Source organism: Anomaloglossus baeobatrachus, chromosome 1 (genome assembly GCF_048569485.1).
Source record: "Anomaloglossus baeobatrachus isolate aAnoBae1 chromosome 1, aAnoBae1.hap1, whole genome shotgun sequence".
Classification (NCBI taxonomy): domain Eukaryota; kingdom Metazoa; phylum Chordata; class Amphibia; order Anura; family Aromobatidae; genus Anomaloglossus; species Anomaloglossus baeobatrachus.
The window spans coordinates 872196900-872217071 of record NC_134353.1 but is presented as its reverse complement, the minus strand read 5'-3'; the positions used below and the strand labels follow the sequence as shown (position 1 = coordinate 872217071).

Here is a 20172-nt window from a genome sequence, read left to right as displayed (position 1 = left end):
AATATTAAAGCCCTGGAGACAGATCTTTGGTTGTTGGCAATTGTCGCTTTAACCTGCCCTTTCCTGCTTTCTGTAATAGGAATCAATTGTGATTTTTTTTTTTTTTTTAGACTTCTTTTTAAGAATACATGACCCTTCCTGTTAAATAAAGTCTCCCTATTGCTGTAAAGCTTTAGCATTGAAATTCACTGTTGGGCCAACTTTATAATTACAGCCATAAATTTCAAGTGTAGCTCTTAGCACTAAATTGGACTTGCGCGAATAATATCCATTTTACTGTCACAGTCAAATTGATCGTCATTTTTCATACTAAAATATTTTATTCAGTCTGGGGAATATTTTTCTAGGATTGTCGTAAACATTTTTCTTAAGCTTTTTGTTTTGAGACTTGGGAATGTATTCATCATAGGAAGCGCTGAAGCTCTGTAATAACGGCATGGGCACGGACGGTACCAGCCCTCATCCATTCTGCTCTCTTCTGCGTCTTCCATCCAGAGTCCTGTACACATCAGTCGCACGTCGTCATTTATTGCCTAAGTGACTGTGCCTTCCTGAAACCGTTATTTGAGAAATTTGACTTTTTATTGCATTTTCCTCATTTTACTTCTGCCTTAAAGGGGTTTTTCCAAAACTAAAATATTGATGTTCTATTCTATTTTTTTATGTGGGGTCTGATGCCCGGTCCATGAATTTGGGTCTGTGGTGCCAAAATAGGGCTGAGCTTCAGTGACGTTAAATTTCACATAAAATCAAGTCACTGGGTAGCCATTAAAAGGACTACATCTCCTCATCCTCATAAGGATCGGCAGGGTTCCTGAGGGGTGGGACCAGCGCCCTAAAATAAGCTTTCAATAAGTGAGTACAGTGAGGCTGCTTTCACACATCCGTTTTTTTTCCTGTGCGGCACAATCCGGCGCTTTGCAGAAAAACCGCAACCGTTTTTTTTGCCACTGGTTGCGTTTTTTTTTGCATAGACTTTCATTACTGCCGAATTGTGCCGCATGGGCTTGCGTTCGGTCCGGTTTTTGCCGCATGCGGCAGATTTAGCCGATGCGGCGGCCGGATGGAACGTTGCCTGGCAGGTTTTTTTGTCCGGCAAAAAACACCGCATCGCGCCGCATCTTGCCGATGCGGCACGATTTGCAATGCATGCCTATGGACGCCGCATGCGGCATCCTGCGGCAAACACCGCATCCGGCCGCCGCATGCGGTTTTTTGCACTGCGCATGCTCAGTAGCGTCCCGCAAGCGGCAAAAACCGGACGGGCCGCATGTCAAAAACTTATGCAAAGGATGCGGTTTTGTCGCCGCATCCGTTGCATAGGTTTTAGAGCCAGATTGGCTGGCTGTGCTAAAACCGGATGTGTGAAAGCAGCCTAAACTCCTTTGAAAAGCATACAATGTTTTGCCATTGTGTGGTATGATACTTGTCACAATGACTTTGGGATAGCAGGGAACCAGGGCTCCTAAGCTGTTCCTCAAGCTAGGGGACCCTATGCTGTCCCTAATCTCAGGGATACTTCTAATGGTGGAGAGGTCTGAGTCTCATTCATGGCCCTGCTCCTGACCAGTCCTGATCTATTTCCCCCTCCCCCTCCCTCCAGGGAGGGACGGGAGAGGAGTGTGTAGAAACCACAGATAAAGACATACAAGACAAAAAACAAACCTCTGTCACACAGGACACACATGGGATAAAGCAATAAGATTTAGGAGGAAAACAAGAGCAGGAAGGAAGTACAAAGCAACAGGGGTAAACTCCACAACCGCACCAAGCAAAAAGCACAAAAAAGCCCAACTTTCACCAGAGAGGGTCTGGGACACCACATCTCACAGGCCAACACAGAATAAACTATAGCTGGCATAGGTAGAAGGATTCCAACAGTATAAATCGGAGGTGAGCAGATGTGATAGGTCTCCTCACAACATGTGATTAAAAGAGCAAATAGACTAGCAGAAATTAACTCTCCTCCTAGCCTGGCTATGAATCAGCACACAGCAGGTCGACGCCTGAGTCCGCCTGTGTTGATCCCAGAGAAATTATTGGGCGGAGTGTCAGAATTTGTAATCTGAATAAAGTCCAATGTCGCCATGACAGTCGGCGAAGTTTGTGCAAAACTCTGTGTGACAATACTTTTATGTTATGGTTATCATGTGCCCCTATTCACTGCCATGTTCTTAGACACGGATTCTCGTTCATTCTTTAATCACTTTCGTTCTTTGTTCACCATGACTGCACATTTGGGTGTATAAGGGCAGCTGCAACACTAGAGGTGAAATAAACCCTGTGTCTACCTAAGAACAAATATCTTTCTGATTACAGCCTTATTATTAGATATTCTGCATCAGTCGCAGGCCCTGGCAACAGTCCACCCTGGTCATGCTCAGGATTGGAAAGCGCTCTCTGTGTATGCACGTCATCAGGGATGTGTGTGAAGGGGGTTGGCTGACCATTCATTTCCATCACTAAAGGCCCCGTTACACGCAACGACATTGCTAACGAGATGTCGCTGGGGTCACGGAATTCGTGACGCACATCCGGCCTCATTAGCGACGTCGTTGCGTGTGACATGTACGAGCGACCGCTAACGATCACAAATACTCACCTAATCGTTGATCGTTGACACGTTGTTCACTTTCAAAATATCATTGCTCGTTTGGTACGCAGGTTGTTCGTCGTTCCTGAGGCAGCACACATTGCTACGTGTGACACCCCAGGAACGACGAACAACAACGTACCTGCGTCCTCCGGCAACGAGGTGGGAGTGACCTTCATGCGGTTGCTCTCCGCCCCTCCGCTTCTATTGGTTGCCTGTTGTGTGATGTTGCTGTAACGCTGCACGAACGCCCCCTTAGAAAAGAGGCAGTTCGCCGGCCACAGCGACGTCGTTAGGAAGGTAAGTTTGTGTGATGCTTACTAGTGATATTGTGCGCCACGGGCAGCGATTTGCCCGTGACGCACAAACGACGAGGGCGGATGCGATCTCTAGCGACATCGCTAGCGATGTCGCAGCGTGTAAAGCGGCCTTAAGCTAGCCACAGAAGGGGCAGATTTAGGGATTGCAATGAGCCAGTGAGGCAAACCCCTCCACATATAACACTGAAGGCATGCCGACACAGGGAAGTTGGATAACCTCGGGCCTGGCAGCTGGACAACCTCTGTTTTTTTTAGTATGGAATGTCATTAAATGGGATATCTCAACATGATAGGCAAAATTGCAAAGTGCTTGTAAAGACAATCAAGTTTCCAATTACTTGTTTAAAATCCTGTCCGTTCCCAACAATGGAGAGATTTTTAATGTCATAGTTTACTGCTCGTTGCCTAGGTTACTGGCCACCTCTGCAGTTTATCAGCGGTAGCTGGTCTGAAAGGCAAGGAGCGCAGCTTTAACAAGCTTTTACACAGCTCTGAAGCTCTTAGGATGCCAAAACCAGCCAGCTAATAGCATAAGAGGTGGCAATCATCAGGAGTGCACTGCCCTGCCGCAAGCAGACAGCCAAGAGGCAGGGAAATAGTGCGCTCCTGAAGACTGAACTTGAGACTAGAGATGAGCGAACCGGTCCCGGTTCGGCTCGAGGCGGTTCGCCGAACGGGGGGTCTGGCTCGAGTTCGGCTCGTCGAACGTTCGACGAACCGAACTCGAGCCCATAGGAAACAATGGCAGGCAATCACAAACACAGTAAAACACCTAGAAAACACCCTCAAAGGTGTCCAAAAGGTGACAAACAACTCACAACACAACACAAACACATGGGAAAGTGACAAGGACATGTACTCATGCGAAAACAAAACAGCTGGACAAGGAAAAAGAGGAGGACACACAGATATAGGCATGGCACGCCCTTCTAAAGTCATGTAAAACACCGCAAGGTGACTCCAAGCGGAGTCTCCCTTTTTTCCAAAAATTGGGCCCCACACACCCACCCCTTCAGTGGCAGCAGTTGTGCCCCAGTTGTACACTTCACAGCTAGATTTGCATCAAGCACATTCAAAAATACGCCATTCTTATCCGTCCCCAGGATGACACCGGGGTAGGTAGCAAAGTCTTTCCTGATCCCAGCTCTGTTCATCTTGGCTTCTTTTAAAAACACAGCAAGCAAGGGTTACTCCAAGCGGAGTCTCCCTTTTTTCCAAAAATTGGGCCACACAGACACCCACCCCATCAGTGGCAGCACTTGGGCCCTAGTTGCAAACAGGATGTTTTGATTTGCATCAAGCACATTCAAAAATACGCTATTCTTAGCCGTCCCCAGGATGACACTGGGGTAGGTAGCAAAGTCTTTGCTGACCCATGACTTGTTCATCTTGGCTTCTTTTAAAAACAATGTAAGCAAGGGTTACTCCAAGCGGAGTCTCCCCTTTTTTCCAAAAATTGGGCCCCACACACACCCACCCATTCAGTGGCAGCAGTTGTGCCCCAGTTGTACACTTCACAGCTAGATTTGCATCAAGCACATTCAAAAATACGCCATTCTTATCCGTCCCCAGGATGACACCGGGGTAGGTAGCAAAGTCTTTCCTGATCCCAGCTCTGTTCATCTTGGCTTCTTTTAAAAACACAGCAAGCAAGGGTTACTCCAAGCGGAGTCTCCCTTTTTTCCAAAAATTGGGCCACACAGACACCCACCCCATCAGTGGCAGCACTTGGGCCCTAGTTGCAAACAGGATGTTTTGATTTGCATCAAGCACATTCAAAAATACGCTATTCTTAGCCGTCCCCAGGATGACACTGGGGTAGGTAGCAAAGTCTTTGCTGACCCATGACTTGTTCATCTTGGCTTCTTTTAAAAACAATGTAAGCAAGGGTTACTCCAAGCGGAGTCTCCCCTTTTTTCCAAAAATTGGGCCCCACACACACCCACCCATTCAGTGGCAGCAGTTGTGCCCCAGTTGTACACTTCACAGCTAGATTTGCATCAAGCACATTCAAAAATACGCCATTCTTATCCGTCCCCAGGATGACACCGGGGTAGGTAGCAAAGTCTTTCCTGATCCCAGCTCTGTTCATCTTGGCTTCTTTTAAAAACACAGCAAGCAAGGGTTACTCCAAGCGGAGTCTCCCTTTTTTCCAAAAATTGGGCCACACAGACACCCACCCCATCAGTGGCAGCACTTGGGCCCTAGTTGCAAACAGGATGTTTTGATTTGCATCAAGCACATTCAAAAATACGCTATTCTTAGCCGTCCCCAGGATGACACTGGGGTAGGTAGCAAAGTCTTTGCTGACCCATGACTTGTTCATCTTGGCTTCTTTTAAAAACAATGTAAGCAAGGGTTACTCCAAGCGGAGTCTCCCCTTTTTTCCAAAAATTGGGCCCCACACACACCCACCCATTCAGTGGCAGCAGTTGTGCCCCAGTTGTACACTTCACAGCTAGATTTGCATCAAGCACATTCAAAAATACGCCATTCTTATCCGTCCCCAGGATGACACCGGGGTAGGTAGCAAAGTCTTTCCTGATCCCAGCTCTGTTCATCTTGGCTTCTTTTAAAAACACAGCAAGCAAGGGTTACTCCAAGCGGAGTCTCCCTTTTTTCCAAAAATTGGGCCACACAGACACCCACCCCATCAGTGGCAGCACTTGGGCCCTAGTTGCAAACAGGATGTTTTGATTTGCATCAAGCACATTCAAAAATACGCTATTCTTAGCCGTCCCCAGGATGACACTGGGGTAGGTAGCAAAGTCTTTGCTGACCCATGACTTGTTCATCTTGGCTTCTTTTAAAAACAATGTAAGCAAGGGTTACTCCAAGCGGAGTCTCCCCTTTTTTCCAAAAATTGGGCCCCACACACACCCACCCATTCAGTGGCAGCAGTTGTGCCCCAGTTGTACACTTCACAGCTAGATTTGCATCAAGCACATTCAAAAATACGCCATTCTTATCCGTCCCCAGGATGACACCGGGGTAGGTAGCAAAGTCTTTCCTGATCCCAGCTCTGTTCATCTTGGCTTCTTTTAAAAACACAGCAAGCAAGGGTTACTCCAAGCGGAGTCTCCCTTTTTTCCAAAAATTGGGCCACACAGACACCCACCCCATCAGTGGCAGCACTTGGGCCCTAGTTGCAAACAGGATGTTTTGATTTGCATCAAGCACATTCAAAAATACGCTATTCTTAGCCGTCCCCAGGATGACACCGGGGTAGGTAGCAAAGTCTTTCCTGATCCCAGCTCTGTTCATCTTGGCTTCTTTTAAAAACACAGCAAGCAAGGGTTACTCCAAGCGGAGTCTCCCTTTTTTCCAAAAATTGGGCCACACAGACACCCACCCCATCAGTGGCAGCACTTGGGCCCTAGTTGCAAACAGGATGTTTTGATTTGCATCAAGCACATTCCAAATCCACAAGCATTTACTCTCCCCAGGATGACACAGGGGTAGTAAATTCCTTCTGGATCCATGACTTGTTCATTTTGATGAACGTCAGTCTGTCCACATTGTCACTGGACAGACGCGTGCGCTTATCTGTCAGCACACACCCAGCAGCACTGAATACACGTTCAGAGACAACGCTGGCAGCTGGACACGACAAAATCTCCAAGGCGTAACTGGAGAGCTCTGGCCATTTTTCTATGTTTGAAGCCCAAAAGGAGCAAGGCTCCAGTTGCACAGTCATGGCATCGATGTTCATTTGGAGATACTCCTGTATCATCCTCTCCAGCCGTTGAGTATGTGTCAGACTTGTTGTCTCTGGTGGCCTTGCAAAAGAGGGTCTAAAAAAATTATGAAAAGATTCCATAAAATTGCTGTTACCGGCACCAGAAAAGGTCCTACTGGTACGGGTAGACTGTTGAAGATGACGAGACCGTCCCATGTTTGTCAAGTTACAACTGGGAGATTCACTCCCTGCACCTGCACGGTTGTTTGGTGGAAAAGCCGAGCTAAGATCTAGTAACAGCTTCTGCTGATACTCCTGCATACGTGCGTCCCTTTCTATGGCTGGAATTATGTCACAAAATTTGGACTTGTACCGGGGATCTAATAGTGTGGCAATCCAGTAGTCATCATCACTTCTAATTTTGACAATACGACTGTCATGTTGGAGGTAGTGCAACAAAAAGGCACTCATGTGTCTTGCGCAGCCATGCGGACCAAGTCCATGCTGTGTTTGTGGCATAGAGGTGCTACCCGTTCTTTCTTCCTCTGACATCTGACCCCAACCTCTTTCAACTGAAATTTGACCAAGGTCTCCCTCATCCGCTGAGTCTTCCATGTCCATGGACAGTTCGTCCTCCATTTCTTCATGTTCTCCTGCACCTTGCTCAACATTTCGCCTGCTACTATGCGCCCTTGTCGATCCCTGTCCCCCATGGTCCCATGCCTGCTGCGTTGGTGATGATGAACGTCTGGACCTTCGTGATGTTGTTGTCCCTTGCGCATATGAATCCTCCTGTAGTTCCTCCCCTTCATGTTGTCCCACCCCCTGACTCCGAATAGTGTTTAGCGTGTGCTCCAGCATGTAAATGACTGGAATCGTCATGCTGATAATGGCATTGTCAGAGCTAAACATATTCGTCGCCATGTCGAAACTGTGCAGAAGGGTGCATAGGTCCTTGATCTGAGACCACTCCATCAGGGTGATCTGCCCCACCTCTGCATCTCGTTGGCCCAGGCTATACGTCATGACGTATTGCACCAGGGCTCTGCGGTGCTGCCACAGTCGCTGTAACATGTGGAGAGTTGAATTCCAGCGTGTCGCCACATCGCATTTCAGGCGATGAACCGGCAGGCCGAAAGACTTCTGGAGCGATGCAAGTCGCTCTGCTGCGGCGCTTGAACGGCGGAAGTGAGCTGACAGTTTTCGTGCCCTGTTCAGAAGGCCATCTAGGCCGGGATAGTGTGTTAAAAATTGCTGCACGACAAGGTTCAACACGTGAGCCATACAAGGTACGTGTGTCACCTTGCCCAGGCGAAGTGCCGCACCCAGGTTTGCAGCATTGTCGCACACGGCCTTACCAGGCTGCAGTTTGAGTGGAGACAACCATTTATTAAACTCGGACCGCAAAGCTGACCACAACTCCTCAGCTGTGTGACTCTTATTACCAAGACATGTCAAGCTAAAGACCGCCTGATGCCGTTGCGCTCTGCTGCCAGCATAGTAATGAGGGGTGCGTGATTCCTTCTGCGCAGTGAGAACGCTGGTGGCCTGACCAGGCAGGCTTGGGGCGGAGGTGGAGGACCCAGATGAGGTGGAGGATGCAGAAGCAGTGGCGGAACTTGGACAGACAGAGGATTGACACACAAGTCGTGGGGACGGCAAGACTTGTGCAGCAGACCCTTCACCATCTATCACCATAGTTACCCAGTGCCCAGTCAGCGACATGTAACGTCCCTGTCCATGCTTACTGGTCCAAGTATCGGTGGTGAAATGCACCCGTTCACACACAGAGTTTCTCAAGGAAGCGGTGATGTTGTGTGCGACATGCTGGTGTAGCGCGGGCACACCTTTCTTAGAGAAGTAGTGGCGACTAGGCATCTGGTACTGGGGCACAGCGACAGACATAAGGTCTCTAAAATCCTGTGTGTCCACTAGGCGGAAAGGCAGCATTTCGGTAGCCAACAGCTTACAGAGGGATAGAGTCAACCTCTTAGCTTTGTCATGGGTCGGAGGAAGTGGCCTTTTATTTGACCACATCTGAGGGACAGAGATCTGGCTGCTGTGTGTAGACGGTGTTGAGTAGGGTGTCCCTTGAAAAATGCAGGTTTGTGAGGAAAGTGCAGGCGGAGACATGATGTTGCCTTCATCCAACGTTGGTGCTATCGATGTCTGAGAGAGCTGTACACACTCACTTGTTTCCCCTTCCAAACCAACTGACGACCTTACAAGCAAACTGCCTGTTGCGGTTACAGTGGTGGAAGTTTTGCGTGGAAAAACAGGTGTGGCAGCTGTCCCCACAGTCCTAGAAGATGAAGAGCGCGCGGATGCAGTGGAAGGGGCGGGCGGTGGATGGTTCGCTCCACTAGGCCGCATTGCAGCACGGTGAGCTTCCCACCGGGACTTATGATATTTAGTCATGTGACGATTCATGGAAGAAGTTGTCAAACTGCTGAGGTTTTGACCTCTACTAACAGAATCATGACAAATGTTACATATCACATGAGTTGGGCGATCTTTTTCGATGTGAAAAAAGGACCAGGCTAGGCAAGGCTTAGAGGCCATGCGACCTGTTGATCCACCCCGAATAATGCTCATAGGCAGAGTGGTGGCTGAGGATGCAGTTGTAGACGTGCTACCAGTGCTCCGACTCTGTCCAGGAAGGCGCAAGGTAACTTCGTCGTCGGTTGCATCCTCCTCCACCGCCTCTGTTGACCTCCTCGAGTGCCTGACTGGGGGTTGACAGTAGGTGGGATCTAGAACGTCATCATCAATTGTTGTGTTTGCACTCCCCTCCCCCTCAGACCGAGCCTCTTCTTGCCCTGACCGAATATTTAAGTTGTCATCCCAATCGGGTATCTGCGTCTCATCTTCATCAGTATGTTCCTCATTGTCTATAACCACAGGTGTTACAGTTTGTGACAAAGGGTCAACATTATGCTCAGAAACTTGGTCCTCACGGCCTGAATCTGAGTCACAAAGGTTCTGGGCATCACTGCAGACCATTTCCTGTTCTGTACTCACTGTAGCTTGGGAGCAGACCTCTGATTCCCAGGCTATAGTGTGACTGAACAGCTCTGCAGACTCAGCCATCTCAGTTCCACCATACTGTGCAGGGCTGATGGAGACTTCAGAGCTGGGAGAAAGCAAGTTTGATTGGGATGACAACTCAGAGGACTGGTGTTTTTTGGATGCGGTACTTGAAGTGGCAGAGAGGGCACTTGTTGGACCACTTGAGATCCATTCAAGCATTTTCCTTTTTTGCCCATCATCTACCTTTGTTCCTGTTGTTCGTGTCCGTAACAAAGGGAGCACATCGGATTGTCCACGGTAAGTAGTAGACATCTTACTTTTGCTGGTAGATGGTCTATCTTCAGCAGATGATAATGGAGCTTTGCCACCTTCCCCACGGACAAAACCTTTTTTGCCTTTTCCACCACGCCTCTTCCCCTTTCCACCAGCATCTGTCATTTTGCCACTCATGTTGATTGCGACAAGATTGTGGACTGAAAATGTGGTAGTAAAAATTGAGAGGTGGTGAAGATTGCAGTGGTGGTCTAGCTTTATTAACAGCAGAATAATAAAGAATAAATATCCCTGACAATGCAACTTAGTTATAATTAGTTGGAGTGTGCAACGCAGGCAGACGTGCTGCAAATGTCTTTGCACTAGTGGGACTATAGCAAAGTCCAATAGCCACGTATAGGATGCCACTAGGTACACTGAGTGTTTGCTAGTATAATGGCTTGGTTAGAATGAGTTGTAGTGTGCAACGCAGGCAGACGCGCTCTGCAAATGTCTTTGCACTAGTGGGACTATAGCAAAGTCCAATAGCCACGTATAGGATGCCACTAGGTACACTGAGTGTTTGCTAGTATAATGGCTTGGTTAGAATGAGTTGTAGTGTGCAACGCAGGCAGACGCGCTCTGCAAATGTCTTTGCACTAGTGGGACTATAGCAAAGTCCAATAGCCACGTATAGGATGCCACTAGGTACACTGAGTGTTTGCTAGTATAATGGCTTGGTTAGAATGAGTTGTAGTGTGCAACGCAGGCAGACGCGCTCTGCAAATGTCTTTGCACTAGTGGGACTATAGCAAAGTCCAATAGCCACGTATAGGATGCCACTAGGTACACTGAGTGTTTGCTAGTATAATGGCTTGGTTAGAATGAGTTGTAGTGTGCAACGCAGGCAGACGCGCTCTGCAAATGTCTTTGCACTAGTGGGACTATAGCAAAGTCCAATAGCCACGTATAGGATGCCACTAGGTACACTGAGTGTTTGCTAGTATAATGGCTTGGTTAGAATGAGTTGTAGTGTGCAACGCAGGCAGACGCGCTCTGCAAATGTCTTTGCACTAGTGGGACTATAGCAAAGTCCAATAGCCACGTATAGGATGCCACTAGGTACACTGAGTGTTTGCTAGTATAATGGCTTGGTTAGAATGAGTTGTAGTGTGCAACGCAGGCAGACGCGCTCTGCAAATGTCTTTGCACTAGTGGGACTATAGCAAAGTCCAATAGCCACGTATAGGATGCCACTAGGTACACTGAGTGTTTGCTAGTATAATGGCTTGGTTAGAATGAGTTGTAGTGTGCAACGCAGGCAGACGCGCTCTGCAAATGTCTTTGCACTAGTGGGACTATAGCAAAGTCCAATAGCCACGTATAGGATGCCACTAGGTACACTGAGTGTTTGCTAGTATAATGGCTTGGTTAGAATGAGTTGTAGTGTGCAACGCAGGCAGACGCGCTCTGCAAATGTCTTTGCACTAGTGGGACTATAGCAAAGTCCAATAGCCACGTATAGGATGCCACTAGGTACACTGAGTGTTTGCTAGTATAATGGCTTGGTTAGAATGAGTTGTAGTGTGCAACGCAGGCAGACGCGCTCTGCAAATGTCTTTGCACTAGTGGGACTATAGCAAAGTCCAATAGCCACGTATAGGATGCCACTAGGTACACTGAGTGTTTGCTAGTATAATGGCTTGGTTAGAATGAGTTGTAGTGTGCAACGCAGGCAGACGCGCTCTGCAAATGTCTTTGCACTAGTGGGACTATAGCAAAGTCCAATAGCCACGTATAGGATGCCACTAGGTACACTGAGTGTTTGCTAGTATAATGGCTTGGTTAGAATGAGTTGTAGTGTGCAACGCAGGCAGACGCGCTCTGCAAATGTCTTTGCACTAGTGGGACTATAGCAAAGTCCAATAGCCACGTATAGGATGCCACTAGGTACACTGAGTGTTTGCTAGTATAATGGCTTGGTTAGAATGAGTTGTAGTGTGCAACGCAGGCAGACGCGCTCTGCAAATGTCTTTGCACTAGTGGGACTATAGCAAAGTCCAATAGCCACGTATAGGATGCCACTAGGTACACTGAGTGTTTGCTAGTATAATGGCTTGGTTAGAATGAGTTGTAGTGTGCAACGCAGGCAGACGCGCTCTGCAAATGTCTTTGCACTAGTGGGACTATAGCAAAGTCCAATAGCCACGTATAGGATGCCACTAGGTACACTGAGTGTTTGCTAGTATAATGGCTTGGTTAGAATGAGTTGTAGTGTGCAACGCAGGCAGACGCGCTCTGCAAATGTCTTTGCACTAGTGGGACTATAGCAAAGTCCAATAGCCACGTATAGGATGCCACTAGGTACACTGAGTGTTTGCTAGTATAATGGCTTGGTTAGAATGAGTTGTAGTGTGCAACGCAGGCAGACGCGCTCTGCAAATGTCTTTGCACTAGTGGGACTATAGCAAAGTCCAATAGCCACGTATAGGATGCCACTAGGTACACTGAGTGTTTGCTAGTATAATGGCTTGGTTAGAATGAGTTGTAGTGTGCAACGCAGGCAGACGCGCTCTGCAAATGTCTTTGCACTAGTGGGACTATAGCAAAGTCCAATAGCCACGTATAGGATGCCACTAGGTACACTGAGTGTTTGCTAGTATAATGGCTTGGTTAGAATGAGTTGTAGTGTGCAACGCAGGCAGACGCGCTCTGCAAATGTCTTTGCACTAGTGGGACTATAGCAAAGTCCAATAGCCACGTATAGGATGCCACTAGGTACACTGAGTGTTTGCTAGTATAATGGCTTGGTTAGAATGAGTTGTAGTGTGCAACGCAGGCAGACGCGCTCTGCAAATGTCTTTGCACTAGTGGGACTATAGCAAAGTCCAATAGCCACGTATAGGATGCCACTAGGTACACTGAGTGTTTGCTAGTATAATGGCTTGGTTAGAATGAGTTGTAGTGTGCAACGCAGGCAGACGCGCTCTGCAAATGTCTTTGCACTAGTGGGACTATAGCAAAGTCCAATAGCCACGTATAGGATGCCACTAGGTACACTGAGTGTTTGCTAGTATAATGGCTTGGTTAGAATGAGTTGTAGTGTGCAACGCAGGCAGACGCGCTCTGCAAATGTCTTTGCACTAGTGGGACTATAGCAAAGTCCAATAGCCACGTATAGGATGCCACTAGGTACACTGAGTGTTTGCTAGTATAATGGCTTGGTTAGAATGAGTTGTAGTGTGCAACGCAGGCAGACGCGCTCTGCAAATGTCTTTGCACTAGTGGGACTATAGCAAAGTCCAATAGCCACGTATAGGATGCCACTAGGTACACTGAGTGTTTGCTAGTATAATGGCTTGGTTAGAATGAGTTGTAGTGTGCAACGCAGGCAGACGCGCTCTGCAAATGTCTTTGCACTAGTGGGACTATAGCAAAGTCCAATAGCCACGTATAGGATGCCACTAGGTACACTGAGTGTTTGCTAGTATAATGGCTTGGTTAGAATGAGTTGTAGTGTGCAACGCAGGCAGACGCGCTCTGCAAATGTCTTTGCACTAGTGGGACTATAGCAAAGTCCAATAGCCACGTATAGGATGCCACTAGGTACACTGAGTGTTTGCTAGTATAATGGCTTGGTTAGAATGAGTTGTAGTGTGCAACGCAGGCAGACGCGCTCTGCAAATGTCTTTGCACTAGTGGGACTATAGCAAAGTCCAATAGCCACGTATAGGATGCCACTAGGTACACTGAGTGTTTGCTAGTATAATGGCTTGGTTAGAATGAGTTGTAGTGTGCAACGCAGGCAGACGCGCTCTGCAAATGTCTTTGCACTAGTGGGACTATAGCAAAGTCCAATAGCCACGTATAGGATGCCACTAGGTACACTGAGTGTTTGCTAGTATAATGGCTTGGTTAGAATGAGTTGTAGTGTGCAACGCAGGCAGACGCGCTCTGCAAATGTCTTTGCACTAGTGGGACTATAGCAAAGTCCAATAGCCACGTATAGGATGCCACTAGGTACACTGAGTGTTTGCTAGTATAATGGCTTGGTTAGAATGAGTTGTAGTGTGCAACGCAGGCAGACGCGCTCTGCAAATGTCTTTGCACTAGTGGGACTATAGCAAAGTCCAATAGCCACGTATAGGATGCCACTAGGTACACTGAGTGTTTGCTAGTATAATGGCTTGGTTAGAATGAGTTGTAGTGTGCAACGCAGGCAGACGCGCTCTGCAAATGTCTTTGCACTAGTGGGACTATAGCAAAGTCCAATAGCCACGTATAGGATGCCACTAGGTACACTGAGTGTTTGCTAGTATAATGGCTTGGTTAGAATGAGTTGTAGTGTGCAACGCAGGCAGACGCGCTCTGCAAATGTCTTTGCACTAGTGGGACTATAGCAAAGTCCAATAGCCACGTATAGGATGCCACTAGGTACACTGAGTGTTTGCTAGTATAATGGCTTGGTTAGAATGAGTTGTAGTGTGCAACGCAGGCAGACGCGCTCTGCAAATGTCTTTGCACTAGTGGGACTATAGCAAAGTCCAATAGCCACGTATAGGATGCCACTAGGTACACTGAGTGTTTGCTAGTATAATGGCTTGGTTAGAATGAGTTGTAGTGTGCAACGCAGGCAGACGCGCTCTGCAAATGTCTTTGCACTAGTGGGACTATAGCAAAGTCCAATAGCCACGTATAGGATGCCACTAGGTACACTGAGTGTTTGCTAGTATAATGGCTTGGTTAGAATGAGTTGTAGTGTGCAACGCAGGCAGACGCGCTCTGCAAATGTCTTTGCACTAGTGGGACTATAGCAAAGTCCAATAGCCACGTATAGGATGCCACTAGGTACACTGAGTGTTTGCTAGTATAATGGCTTGGTTAGAATGAGTTGTAGTGTGCAACGCAGGCAGACGCGCTCTGCAAATGTCTTTGCACTAGTGGGACTATAGCAAAGTCCAATAGCCACGTATAGGATGCCACTAGGTACACTGAGTGTTTGCTAGTATAATGGCTTGGTTAGAATGAGTTGTAGTGTGCAACGCAGGCAGACGCGCTCTGCAAATGTCTTTGCACTAGTGGGACTATAGCAAAGTCCAATAGCCACGTATAGGATGCCACTAGGTACACTGAGTGTTTGCTAGTATAATGGCTTGGTTAGAATGAGTTGTAGTGTGCAACGCAGGCAGACGCGCTCTGCAAATGTCTTTGCACTAGTGGGACTATAGCAAAGTCCAATAGCCACGTATAGGATGCCACTAGGTACACTGAGTGTTTGCTAGTATAATGGCTTGGTTAGAATGAGTTGTAGTGTGCAACGCAGGCAGACGCGCTCTGCAAATGTCTTTGCACTAGTGGGACTATAGCAAAGTCCAATAGCCACGTATAGGATGCCACTAGGTACACTGAGTGTTTGCTAGTATAATGGCTTGGTTAGAATGAGTTGTAGTGTGCAACGCAGGCAGACGCGCTCTGCAAATGTCTTTGCACTAGTGGGACTATAGCAAAGTCCAATAGCCACGTATAGGATGCCACTAGGTACACTGAGTGTTTGCTAGTATAATGGCTTGGTTAGAATGAGTTGTAGTGTGCAACGCAGGCAGACGCGCTCTGCAAATGTCTTTGCACTAGTGGGACTATAGCAAAGTCCAATAGCCACGTATAGGATGCCACTAGGTACACTGAGTGTTTGCTAGTATAATGGCTTGGTTAGAATGAGTTGTAGTGTGCAATGCAGGCAGACGCGCTCTGCAAATGTCTTTGCACTAGTGGGACTATAGCAAAGTCCAATAGCCACGTATAGGATGCCACTAGGTACACTGAGTGTTTGCTAGTATAATGGCTTAGTTATCAGTTGGAGTGTGCAGAGGACAAGAGGGTACAGTGGCAGGATTGTGGGGCTCTGGGTAGAGGAATGGAAGACTGCCTTTCTATTCCCTCCTAATGGTGAAATGCAGGTAGGAAATCCCTGACCTGGGCTACACAGACGCTGTTGCTGTTTGCAGGACCTGTCACCTATGGCTCTCTGACCCTGCCGGTTGGAGCCCTTAAAAGGACTGCTATAATGTGCTCTCCCTAAGCTGTCTAACGCTGTGTATGCAGCGCATACAGCTGTATCGGCTATAGGACTCAGGAGGACGGAGCTGCGACACTGATGTCTGACACCAAAGACGCAGAAGGCAGATAATGGCGTCCGTGAAGAAAATGTCCGGTTTTATAATGCAGGGACATGTGACATGCAGATCCTATCACACATGCCGTTGCTTCTCTGGCTCAAAGTCCACTTAGCTGTGTGTGTGTCTGGGATTGGCTGACATGCTGGCCCGCCCCACAAGACGCGCGCGCTTAGGGAAGGAAGACAAGAAAAAAAAAAAAAAAAAATGGCGATCGCCATTATAGAAACAGCAGTGATCTGAAGGCGCTGTTCACGCACACTATACACTGAAATGTGATAATAGTTTGATTCACAGAGTGACTTACACTATTACAGCAGAAACCAAGCTATGATTTAGCTGTTTTTTGGCTGCTAGAACCGTTCTCGAACGTTTCTAGAACTACCGAGCTTTTGCAAAAAGCTCGAGTTCTAGTTCGATCTAGAACATGCCCCAAAATCACTCGAGCCGCGAACTGGAGAACCACGAACCACGAACCGCGCTCAACTCTACTTGAGACTAACCCATTAATGACAATGTTGACTGGAAATGTAGTTCAGTAAGGAATATTCTCTTACTTACCCTCAGCACCGGACCTCCCCAATACTGTAATACTGCATATTTTTGGCTATGTGCACACAGTACTTTTTGAGTGCAGTTTTGTCACAAAACTGCATGCAAATCCTTATTCCAGCAAAGTCAATGAGAATTCTGAAGTTTTGTGCACATTCTGCTTTTTTTCCCTTGCAGATTTGCAACCGAAAAAAAACTGCAGCCTGTCATTTCTTTCAGCGCTTTTACTTCCGTTTTTCCAGTCCAAATGCCTAAAAAATGCGGCAAAAGACACTCAATAGAAACACATTTTTTTTTCAGCCGGGAGATGCCGATTTGGTGCAGAAATTTCTGAAACCAAATTTACTCAGTGTGCACACATTTTTGCTTTTCTCCAAAACGCTGCATTTTTGTCCGCAAATAGCGCACAAAAACGCATCGGTAAACACGCATCTCGTTTTTGTGCGCTTTGCTGCGTTTTTGATCACTGCGTTTTAGTGCATTTTTCCAATGCAATGCATGGGTGAAAAACGCAGTAAAATGCAGGAAAGAATTGACATGTCCATTTTTTTTTTTTTTTTTTTTTTTTTTAAAGCTCAAAAACGCGTCTAAGAAAAAAACAAAACTTGTGTGCGGACAGCAAAAATGAAAAGTCAGACTTTGCTGGGGAAGCAAAGTCATGCAGTTTTGAGTCCAAAAACGCACCCAAAAAACACTGCGAAAAATGCCCAGTGCGCACATAGCCTTAAGGCTGCGTTACACACAAGGATATTGCTAGCGATCTTGTTAGCGATGTGACATGCCAGATCATAGATACGATTTGCCGAGATCGCACACAGGTCGTTTTTGTAGCACCGGTCACAAAATGACCTATGTGCGATCTCGTCAAATTGTATCTACGGTCTGGTGTGTCACATCGCTAACGAGATTGTTAGCGATATTGTTGTGTGTAAAGCAGCCTTTAGAGTGACCTTTTATTGTGGCCAGCCTAAAGCACACCTGTGCAATAATCATGCTGTCTAATCCGCATCTATATATACCAAAGCTGTTAGGTGGATGGATTATCTCGTCAAAGGAGAGGTTCTCACTAAAGCTGGACTGACATTTTTATGTGACTCCCGCGAGGACCGGACCGGCCGCCGGATCACCTGACAGGAGCATTTCTGCTTCATATATTTCTATGCAGCTGACCCACTTCTGTCAGGAGACAGGGTGGCCGGTCCACGCGATGCAGTGAGATCCTTGCGGGAGTCACATGCAAGTGTGACTCCAGATTTAGACAAAATTGTGAACGATATTTAAGATAAAAAGGTCTTTTGTGTACGTAAAAAAAAGTCTTAGATCTTTGAGTTCAGCTCATGAAAAATGGGAACAAAACCAAAAATTTAGCATTTCTATGTTTGTTCAGTGTATATCTATCTTCCTATTGAAGGTATGCGGTATCACTCAGTTGCGGTTTGAGGCAGGCACAGGGAGTGGTTTCAGTAAAACAGACAAACTGGTTTATTTACACTTCATCAGTAGAAATGAGCGACCTTTTGCATTTCGGGTTCAGCCGGACTTTAGATAAGGTTCAGTTTGGGACTCGGAGTTGACCTTAACCCCAATGCAAGTCACTGATTGGGCAGTTCAGCTCTCTGCCTTCAACGAAACACTTATGGGGGAAGGAGGGCGTGAATTTTTTTTTTTTGTTCACACTATATCCAAAACCGCTGATTTTTACCCCCAGTGGGAGCCATTCAGACACTGCAAGTGGCTCGCACTGAGCTGGGCACCGAGCGTACCCGAGCACAGCGATGCTCACTCCAGTGGTTTGCATATGTAAAGCACCCGAACTCTGAACTCTAACACTTTTTTTGGTAAAGTCTGTGTATGAATACCGAACTTTAACCATTCAGGATAACAACACCCAAAATTAGGATTTTCCTTCACAAAGTGAAAATGCAAAGCGAGTAATCCTACCACCTGCGGGATCACCCTCTACAGGTTATTGTCGAGCTCTCATTCCTTAGCAAGGAAAAACAACACTGGAGCTGGAGCTCTGCACACCTCCATACACAGACACCTAGTGATCCCACCTGGACTTTCCTATGTCAATCATACCATGCCCCGGGGTGGGAATATGTGAGCAGCCAGTCCTACCCATCTTTTTAGCTGCTCTGAAACCTGGTTCTTGTCTGCCCTATTAACCCTCTCAGTACTACACATGGTTCAGCTCATGAAAAATGTTGTGTTTGTTTGTTCAGTGTGTATATACAGTATATATAATATGCATTTTTGGCATAACTCTGCATCGCTCTCTTGTGCTGTAACTCAATTTTGCGTTTTGTTTTTTCCTCTAACAGTGCGCTTTCAGAAGCTGAGAAATCGACATTACGCGTAGGACTCATTACCAACTTCAATGAGCCAGTAAATCAGGTTAGTGCGTGCTGCGATGCTGAGGAATATATCGCGCATTGGATCCCGATGGAATAGGATTTTCCATGTTTTGCATTGTCTGTTTTCTAGATTGCCACCCAGATCGCTGTCCTGATTGCTAAGGTGGCACGACTAGACTGTCCGAAGCAATGGCCTGAGCTGATCCCCACCCTGATTGAATCAGTAAAGGTGCAGGATGATCTGAGACAGCACCGCGCGCTCCTCACCTTTTATCATGTGACCAAGACCTTGTCTTCCAAAAGACTCGCTGCAGACAGGAAACTATTCCAGGATGTAAGTATACGCAGTGCCACTCCGACAGGTAATTGTCTTACTTGTTGAGTTAAAGTGTTAGATCAGTGTCACTTCTCAGGTATAATGAGTGTTAAAATCTATACATGGCTTCTCATCTGTCCTCAGACTATTCTTTTCACTGACAGAGGGACTGAGATAAGAAAATACAAACTAAAGGTCCAGTCACACTAAGCAACTTACCAGCGATCCCAACAACGATAGGGATCGCTGGTAAGTTGCTAGGAGGTTGCTGATGAGCTGTCACACTGCGACGCTCCAGCGATCCCACCAGCAACCTGACCTGGCAGGGATCGCTGGAGCGTGGCTACACGAGTTGCTGGTGAGCTCACCAGCAACCAGTGACCAGCCCCCAGTCTCCTAGTTACAGCACACATCAGGTTAATTAACCCGATGTGTGCTGCAGCTAAATGTGCACAGAGCAGGGAGCAGCGCACACTGAGCGCTGGCTCCTTGCTCTCCTAGTTACAGCACACATCGGGTTAATTGCCTGATGTGTGCTGCAGCTACATGTGCACAGAGCAGGAGCCAGCAGCACAGGCAGTGAGAGCGGAGGAGGCTGGTATCAAAGGTAAATATCGGGTAACCAAGGACAGGGCTTCTTGGTTACCCGATGTTTACATTAGTTACCAGCCTCAGCAGAAGCTGGCTCCCTGCTGCCTGCACATTAGTTGTTGCTGTCTCGCTGTCACACACAGCGATCTGTGCTTCACAGCAGGACAGCAACAACTAAAAAATGGCCCAGGACATTCAGCAACAACCAACGACCTCACAGCAGGGGCCAGGTTGTTGCTGGATGTCACACACAGCAACATCGCTAGCAACGTCACAAAAGTTGTTCGTTACCAGCGATGTTGCTAGCGA

General features: G+C 47.2%; 1 protein-coding gene across 1 annotated transcript in view; it reads left to right on the top strand.

The window, feature by feature from the left end:
• The window catches only part of IPO11 (importin 11), a 643145-nt gene that overhangs the window by 78448 nt on the left and 544525 nt on the right, over nt 1-20172 (top strand). The window contains exons 4-5 of the mRNA XM_075326256.1: nt 18924-18996; nt 19087-19290. Of these exons, the coding sequence (XP_075182371.1) occupies nt 18924-18996; nt 19087-19290 (277 nt within the window). The remainder of the gene's footprint in view (nt 1-18923; nt 18997-19086; nt 19291-20172) is intronic.